This window comes from Vanessa cardui, chromosome 4, assembly GCF_905220365.1.
Source record: "Vanessa cardui chromosome 4, ilVanCard2.1, whole genome shotgun sequence".
NCBI classification, from domain to species: Eukaryota; Metazoa; Arthropoda; class Insecta; order Lepidoptera; family Nymphalidae; genus Vanessa; species Vanessa cardui.
Window position 1 is genome coordinate 8,951,268 of NC_061126.1, and position 9,956 is coordinate 8,961,223.

The following is a 9,956-nucleotide window of genomic DNA, read 5'->3' on the forward strand; positions in this document are numbered from 1 at the left end:
ATGTGCCACCAACCTTGGGAACTAAGCTCACTCACCCTTCAGACCGGAACACAACAATACTGAGTACTGTTATTTGGCGCTAGAAAAACTGATGAGTGGGTGGTACCTACCCAGACGGGCTTGCACAAAGCCCTACCACCAAGCAAAAGGCATTTTTTCAAACGTTTGTCACGTGACACAAAACGCTCCTGGCCGGGCTTATGATGAAGTCACTTTCTTGTAAACCTTGCTTTTCTACTATATGTACCACAGATTAAAATACAGCAAAGTGACGTCACAGACCCCATTGCAGCGCCATATTGTCCATGTAGCGTTTTCGCGCGTTATTTAAATATGGAATTTTTAATATGATATTTTTCGGCAAATATGTACTAGAAATAAAAAAAATAACTTTAACTGGGTTCCTTAACCTTTACTAAATAATGTAAAATGGATTTTAAAAACCAGTCAAATAGCCTATTAATAACCAATAGTTTACTCCATAAGAGATGTTTTCGAATACAGTAAACGAAGCATGATATATAACTTCGTCTATCGTTTCAAAATATTGTACTTTTTTATCCTCGTACCTTTAGCGAACATAAGAGGACACTTTTAAGAATACTTTTCTAATTACAAATATTTACAAACCTTTAAAATTAGTATATAAAATATTAGTATAATATAAAATTCCACTTCAAAATCTTGTTAGGTGAAATCTCGATTAAAATATTAATAGAATATGGCAAACTGTAGTAAACGCAGGTGAAGTTACTGAAGCTAGCAGGTTTTAAAAGCCTTTTCAATGATCAATTTGATGAATGAAATGAATTTCTGTTGCGATGTCTAATATTTATAATTTTCTAAGATCTTGGTGAACATTCTTCTATAGGTACTTTATTAAATCATCTAAATCCATAGTGTAATTTTAAAGATCTAAGCATACATAAGGACAGACAGCAGTAAGCGACATTATTTTATAGTTATGTTGATAATGTAAGGCGATTATTGTCCAAATGATTATGGAACGATATTTGCAAATTAAAAATCAATAGATATCATTTTGACGAGTTCCAGCCGTAGATGTGATTCTTGATTGCAATTTGCTGAATTGTTACAATTTAATAAGAATTAATTTTAGAGAGCGCAAAAATATTACTGGCCGGTTAGAGTATAATAAAAATAATTAAAAAAGAAACAAAATAAATTGCTATCGACCAACTCCAATTCTAAAATAACTAATGTGTATGTTTTGACATTAAAAAAAACTTTTAAATAAAGTTTCATCATTTTGGCGCCAAACGTAGAAGAGTATGGTAAGTGGTCACCACTGCTCACATTTTGCAATGTTTTTTTTAATAAAAATAAAAATAGCTATTATTTGTTGCTTAGACTATTAACAGTACTATAAATATTTGGTGTGTTTTAAGTTTGTAGTGAGTTATTTTATTTATCGATTTTTAATTTTTTTTTATGTATTTACATTATAAGTATTTTTTTAGTATTAATTGCTGTTAGCAAAAAACGTGTGATGGGCTCCTGATAAATACTTGGATACAATGTTTTTAATTGTTACATTAAGAAGTATTAATCATCCTAAATATCACCAATACCCCACTAACCTTCAGAGAAAAATATTATGTCCCTTGTGCTTGTCACTTGACTCAGTCGCCTTAAAACGGAACATAACAGTATTAAATATTACTGTTGAAAATATATGATGAATATATTATGGTAATTAAAACGGTCTTGCGCAAACCAAAACCACTGCGTAAACTCTCTTCCAGACTTAGATACAGACTTTCGTCATTATGCAATTTCATGAACTTCAGGTAAGATTCACTTTTTGTATTTGGTGGACCACCATTATCAAATTTCTTCAAAAAGGTTGTAAGTACAAAATTTTACAGTATTCGGAATCATGTACATACACTTAAATGATGATATAAAGTTATACTCTTTTAATATGGAAAAATAAAAGCACTTTATGGTAAACAAGTACCTATATGGTTGTATAAAATATAATGCAAAAGGTCTCAAGCAAATTAATTCTTGGCAGTTAAATTCCCAGGTAATAAGCCTCCGGCGATGTAAATACCGCGCTAGACGTTCATCCACAATAATTATATTGTGGATGATGAAATAACAAATAAAATATTACAAACGTAACAAAAAAGTCGTTTAAACATTTTTTTAAATCTAATATAGGAAGTTATGGTCTATATAAATGGTCAAGTGTGTCGTTATATCTGTGTCGTGTGAAAGCAAGTCTAAATCCATAGACATTGAAGATTCTATGTCTATGGATTTAGACTTATAGCGCTAATCGGAATTTAGGAAATATAACGTTTTGTTTGATTAATTGCCGAGTATGGTATTTGATGTTACCATTCTCACTACAGTACAGTTACAGTAAAAACTTTATACGTGGGATTATTATCTACTGGAACTACTGCGATGGCTGTGTTGGGTACGGTGGAGTATAGGCTGAGGAATCCCGTCTATATAATGCATCCACGGCTACTCTGTGCTGACCTCCATTCGTGGTGGCTTGGTGGAGTTTCCGTTTGGAAGCGCGAGTTTATCGTTCGAGCTCCAGAATAAAAAGCAACAGGTTTATTTTAAAATAAGCATAGATGTATTAAAATTAAATATAATTTATGCATTTTTTTTTAAATACCACCGACGACTCATTCATTGTTATAGTGGACAAATGGTGGACAAACGGGAAGCTTATAGGTGCGTTGCCGGCCTTTAAGGATTTTCTATGATTCCGAAGTCGTATCAGTTCGGAAAACTGCCGGTGAAAGCTGGTTCCACAGAGTGGTTATGCGAGATAGAAAATGTCTTAAAAATAGCACTGTTGTGGATTTGCGGACGGTCAAATGGAAGGCGCTGGTACTAAGGAGCACCCGCCAAGAGGTAACAGACCGAGCTTTTTTGATGCCAATTTGGTTTTGTGTTCCAATTGACCGCGGAAATGAAGAAGGCTCGAAATATCCACGCCATGTATTCTGATACTAGCGGCGATACTACTATGTGGCGGCTATCGAAATGTTCTGAAATCGTGGAGATATAAATAATGGTAATGTTTTAGCGTTTAACGCGCAAAGTTCCGTCTTTTTGGGCTTGAAGTGGACTAAGTTTAGCCGGAGGGTCCGTAGCTACAAAGTGAGCCGGTGAGGGCAGGGCGCCGATCTATTTCCCCGCCATAAAATATGTTGATGAAGACAATTTCAGACACAAGTTTGCTCCGGTTTTCTCAGACGTTTTCCCGAGAAATATTAACCCTGTCAGTGTATGAGGTACCTACGGTACTGTCGTCTGCATAGCAGTGAATGCAGAAGAAACAGAGTGGGTGATAGAGCCTTGTGGAATCTCTAGAACTCTCAATCGAATTCTAAAAATTTTTTAACTAGTAGAAAGCTTCATTATTCCTGAGTGCTATTGGCTCTAAATTGTTTCTATAACATGTATATTAACCGAGCTATCACAACTTTTGTCTAGCAAGATGGAAAAAAATACCTCATAAAACAGAATTATTTGCGTGCGCTGCCTAAACAGTTACTTAAAATTAAAAACAATATATGGCTACCTGGTTCATCTTAATTATTTCTACAAAAAAGTCCCCGATAGCATATCTGTATCTTTTATATTTTACCTTTTATACTTATTTTATTGCATTAATACAATTTTTTTTCGCCATACTTACGTTTAGTTGATTATTAGAGCAAAAAATATTAATTCTTGTGACATTAAATTATTTCAGTATCACAAGAACATCATACAGATAAGATTTGCCATTTACAGTATATCAATTGGTCATACAGTTTCAGAGATAATATATAATTACTAAAACGCAAAATGTCCCCTATCATAACCTATTTGCCCATAGATGGCGTTCTACGTCATTTTTCTGAATCGCGTTGTTAAGACTTTACGTGGATTGATACCCTCTCGAATTTTTATGCCCACGTTGTCGTTAGTTGGAGTTCTAAATATTACATGTCAGTTGCTTATTGGTTTCGGTTGTTTCGTTCGTATGGTTGTTGTTGTTGATAGATACCTCATGATCGAAAATATCGTAATTTCGTTGTATGTTTGTTTTGTATGTTCGTAGTTTCTTAGTTATTTCTATCGTAATAATCGATACGAGTTATTCGATATTACGATTGTTTTGTTTTGTAAAGGCGGACGGTGTTCGAGTCGCTCTCCCTTTGTTCATAATTATTTTCAAGTCTGTGCGTAGTTTGTTGAGAGCATGCCTAAAAGGAAATCCCAACTGTCCCAGCAGACATCACTGACAAAAGCCGCTCGAGTACGCCCTACGCAAGAGACTACTAATAAAAGATTTAAAAGACAACTTAATTGTGGCGACCATTCTCATCGGCCCAGGAGCTGGCCAGAAATACATCCATTTTTCCCATTGGCAACTATTTGTTGGTCTATCAAGAGTGGGATCATCCGAAAAGCAGATTATTCTGTTACCGGAAAATAAAACAACCTTAAACATTGTATATAGAGAAGCTTTAAATTAAATAGATACCTAACTTAAATAAATAAATAAAATAAGTAAAAGGCGACTTAAGGGTTAAATTACCTTGAGCAGAAAAGAGAACTTCGGTAATCTTAGAAGTTACTGATCTGATTCAAAAAAATATTATACTCATAAAATTAAATACAGTAATATCAATCGAGTGTAGTCTTATGTTAAAACAATAAATTTTCCGCGGACGAAGTCACGGGCAGAATAGCTTCTGCCCGTGACTTCGTACATACAGTCACGTTACAGTTACAGCGTAGTTTCAGGTAAATTATAAAGCGGAAGAGTTTGTTTGTTCGTTTGTTTAATCGCGCTAATCTCAGTAACTACTGATCTGATTAAAAAAAATTGGATAGTCCATTTATAGAGGAAAGCTTTGGGCTATACAACATTACGCTGTCAGTGAGGAGTGTTGCAAAAACGGGACAAATTATTCACATTACCATTTTCTCTGACAAAACGAAAAATACGCGGGCGAAGCCGCGGGCGGCCGCTAGTATATATATATATATATTCATCTCGTGCTCGACGTCGACGGAAAATATAGTTAAAAAACCAGCATGTGGCTAATTTGTGATTTCACCAATTGTGAAAACACCAACTCGCATTGGAACAGCGTGGTGGAATGTTCCGAACCTTCTCCACAAAGGAAACGAAGGCCTTAGCGCAGCAGTGGGAAATTTACAGGCTGTTGTTGTTGATTAGCGGTTGCCCTTTTTTGGGATAGGGATTGCCCTCCTGGTAGACTGCATTGGTGCATCCACCAAAACAGTCTCTCAGGAGAGACTGCTTTCGTAGTCGGCAACTATTCGGCAAAGAGCGCCGACGATACGGTTTCTAACGTTATATACATATTTTTTCTATAATGTATATATATATATAGAACGTATCAGAAATTTTACAATCTGTCTTATACATTCCAAAATGTATTGGCGCTTTATAAAAGGCTTATTATCTTTTATATATTAAAATTACTAACATGACATAATGACGTTAAAAGTTAGTATCTTAATCAAATAACTGTATTATTATTGCCTTTAGTCCTTACGTGAAATAATTCATTTTGTTTAGATTTATTGTAGTATCTAGACGGCCTAATTTTTTGAACATATAAATAATTAATTACGTTTTGTTTGTTTAATTAATGAAAAACTTTTTTGATAGTACGATACCCGCGACTTTCTTTAACTAAGCGAAAAATTTCAGGGGGCTTTGAACCCCCAAGACACCCCCCCCCCCTGCGGCCATGACGTCACCGATATCATTACACACATATTTTTGAAAACAACCATTATCGTTTATAAACTGCGTAAGTCGGAGGTGACTTGTCGTTTTTGATTTACCAAGGCTACAAAGGCCAGCAAGGTAGTTTCTACGACGCGTATGTACGTTTACTCTTTCACGCGGAGGCCGTCGCGCAACGCTAGAGTCTCACAGTAATCCTTCTTGTTTCTAGTGTCTCTTCAATGCTTCGAGCTCATTGGGAGAGGCGCTTTAGCAAATCGGACGCAGGATGTAAGTCTGCTGATAGATTATCGCATCCATATCCACCAAAATCGCGTTAAGACAGTTCCCACTTCATTTCGTGTGATATCCTCCCACTATGTCGCCCTTCTTTGCTCTTAGTTCTCTAGCAGCTAGCGTCGGACAGTCTTAAAGAATGCTTGCTCATTGTACCAAACGTGCATCGTTTAGACGGCCATTGTTGACAGAGACGGTTTCCTCGGTCCCCTCACATTAGGCAGTAGTCTGGGATCCTTTACCAGTTTTATTCAGGGGATAAGGAGCTCGAAGTGCTCTCGTAGCTCTAGCATCTGAAGTCATCGGCCTATAATTAAGTGAGTAATACAAGATAAACATTTATTTAGTAAATGACAAATTCTTTATTCAGTATAGACGCTTTACACTCAGGCATTTGTGGTCAAACATTTACTATCGAGTTGGAAAGAAATACCATCGACATAAACAGGAAACGGTCGTTTTATTAATTTTAATTGTTTTTTTTCACAAACATCCGAAGAAATAAAATACACGTCTGCAGTAAAGCTACTCAAAATAATTCATTACATTAGACTAATTGTCATGACTATGATAGCATTAATATGAACTCGCTCATACTTGGATTTGAGGTTCAAAGGCCGAAATCCGTTAGGTTATATGAAGGTTATATGATTTTCTGATATTCATATATCGCTGCGGCAAATCTTATCGAAGAATAGCACTGTATAGAGTTTATTGTAGTGTGCGTATTCCGCAGATGAGCTTTCTATACCCGCACTCTCATAATCGAATAGGATGGCAACATTTAAGATTATTCAGGTGCAGAACTATCAGATCAATTTCACTCTAATGCACTAGAGTGTTAACACTAGCAACCTTATAAGCAAGCCACCACACCAAGACAGATATAATAGACTTGCTAAGTGACTTTATTTCACGTCATGGTTTACACAACGGTCATGACATGTCCTAGACAAAACTGAACAAGGAATTTAATGCAGATATAATATTAACGGTGATTCGGATCAGTTTGAGGCAGCTACGAATTAATTTTACAAGTATATTTCGACGATTAACTTATCTCAAAAATAATTATTTAATTGATAAATCCAAAGACTAAGTTAATACATAATCCAATAATCAGTCATCCCATGTACAACGAATGTTTTTGATAAAGTTGTAAGGTCTTAATTTCCGCTTTAATTTATAATTACATGATAAGGAAATCACAAACACAAAAATGAACATAAAGTAAAAATATTAATTTGATAAGAAATATAATTGATTTTCTTAAAAAGTGATTTGTAGACTAGAATTTATACTTTTCCATTGGTAAATAGTAACCATATGTATTTTTAGTTATATGTTTTCTGTTAGTATTTAAGAGAGGAGACCGTTAGATGCGTCGAAGTTTGGAATGTGGGCAATACGACGTCTGAAGTCAGCGATCGTGCAGCAGAAACTGTAGCCGATGTCCACGCGATCGGGCCGCCAGTTGATCCAGTTGAAAGCCGCATTATTACGACATCTATCCGTGCAGAATTGTAATCCTCTAGCCTCGGCAAGAGAATAGTAAGGGTTATTGATACTAACGAAGGCGGTACCACGGCGTCTCGATGCATCATAAACGACCTGAAATAAAGAAGTTTTTTTTCATTTTATTTATGTTTACAGCAAATTGTAATCACTCAATAATAAAAATAGCAATTGAATTTGAACATGATTGAAAAAAAAATGGAATAATATATACCTTGTAGAAGTATTGAGGTACTGGTACTCGATTGTTAGTCTCCAAGAAAATATTTACAAAGCGTCCATTACCATCACGGAGTTGTGTCACACCGAAGGTTCCAGTATAGATGACAGTATTGTATCCAGCTGCGGCAATTCTTCTCCGAAGATTCTATGAATATCGAAAAAACCTTAATATTTTTTTATACTATCGTTTTTTCCTTACGTGACTATTACTGATAGCCAGGTCAAAAATTTAGCAATCAAATTGTTACTAATATTATAATAAAAATCCACACAATAATACCTGCTCAAGGTTGTTCCAGTTACCAGCGTTGAATGGTTGCCATTGTGGTGCAGCGTTAATAAAGAAGAACGTAGACCTCTGTGCAGAAGCAAAAACGTGGTCACTTTTAGCAGTGAGGTGACCACGGGCTAAGAACTGAGTGTTAGTGATGTATCGGCCAACCATATTGGTTCCTACCAATCTACCAATGACATTTCTTTGGTTATTTTGTGTGTAGACAGTGTTTATGTTAACACCGGGGAAGAATGCACCAGCTGAAAAACAATCAGCAATTGTAATAATCTATACCATAATATATGTAAGGTTTTAATAAAATGTCTTAATGTCTGTTACTTACGGAGCCATGTTGGTCTGTCAACACCGGTTTGGTGAACACCATGAGTGGGGTTTTGGTTATACCAAACGTACAAAACTTCCATTCGGTTTCGGTCGAAGCAAGACCAGTATACAGTGTGAAAGACATTGTTAACAATAAATCCTGTCCTGCAAGTCATTTAAATCATATACAATATACACAATTTTCTATCTGTATTAAAAGTACTGTAATATATTAAAAATCTATACCTAATGACAACGTTGTTATTGAAACATCTTTGGTTCGTTTGCTGGGCTTCATAGAAAGGATGATTTGAACACGTCAATTGTCCGAAGGCCCGATTCCCATTTAACCATCCCGCGCCGGATACGAGATTATTGCTAACGCATCTGGCAGTCTGATTAAAAAGATAGTTATTATATCATAATTCTCATCACTTTAAAGTACACATAACTCATGCTTAGAAAAAAGTATCTTACAGCAGTTTGAACATTGGAAATAATATTGGGGTGACGAATAAGCCGGCTCGGTCCTGGACACGATACGATGACTTCTTCATTAGCATTGAGGCGCACTTGACCACTGTTTCCATTTGGTGTCAGAAAAGTATTTCTAGATCTATGGATGTAGACTGGTTGGGGCTGTCCAAAGTCGCCGTTAACCCGCAAAGTGCATGCTATAAATTAGACAATAAATAATGGATCAAATCAAATTAGATTTTTTTAATATCTTTACAAAATCCTAGTTATTTGGCATTTATTTACCATTGCGTGATGAAGCAGTTGCTGATATTGAAACATTAGCCCATTTCTGTTGTTCAATCTCAAGCCACTTATCCAGGTAGTCTTCAAACTCTTCTTCACCTAATTTAAAGGCTAATTCCGAAGGGTGTGGTAGCGTGGCTGGAATGGCGCTCACGGCTAAGGTGACCGATGTGATCGCAAGGATCAAACGAAACATCGTTGTACAGTTGTCCGTTGCGACGACCAAAAACAAAGGCCCGTCGGCAACTTATGTGGAACAGTGTCACTGACATCATCTTTTCATGTGATATTTATACGATATCCATATCTTTCCAAAACATAAAAAAAATAGATGTCATCGGACACCCGATAAAGACGATTAATTTTTAAATAAAATATTTTAATTTCATTAAGATAAAAAGTCAGGCTTTTAATTTCAAAATGTGTATAATTTATAAATTATTTTTCAGATGCATAAATATTAACATTATAAATGCATAAATATTAACAGATAATTACTTTATGTTTAAGAGATCGACAAAATTGATCTTAAACTTACTTACATTATATATAGGTAATTTATATATAAATAAATGAATTTTATTTTCTAATATATTTATATATATTTATTTCATGATTTTTTTTAGTTTCGATCATTCCATCACCCATCGTTTTCAGCCAAATTTCTTATAAAGATAACCATCTATACTTATAATAAATCTGTAGGGAGGTCAATTCTGTACATGAAATATTTTTCCAAATTAACTATCAGAGATTGAAAAGGGGTCGATACTGATCGCAAAAATGCAATCAGTAAATTTTTTGTCTGTCTGTCCG

The 9,956-nt window shown here is 35.2% G+C and overlaps 1 protein-coding gene across 1 annotated transcript; it reads right to left on the reverse strand.

The window, feature by feature from the left end:
* Positions 1-7,285: 7,285 nt before the first annotated feature.
* LOC124544443 lies at positions 7,286-9,413 on the reverse strand. The gene is made up of 7 exons (XM_047123003.1): positions 9,141-9,413; positions 8,856-9,052; positions 8,625-8,773; positions 8,398-8,543; positions 8,061-8,314; positions 7,773-7,925; positions 7,286-7,654 (listed from the first exon to the last, which is right to left on the reverse strand). The coding sequence occupies exons 1-7, from the start codon at positions 9,334-9,336 to the stop codon at positions 7,403-7,405; spliced, it is 1,347 nt and encodes a 448-aa protein (XP_046978959.1). The 5' UTR covers positions 9,337-9,413; the 3' UTR covers positions 7,286-7,402.
* Between the last annotated feature and the right edge of the window lie 543 nt (positions 9,414-9,956).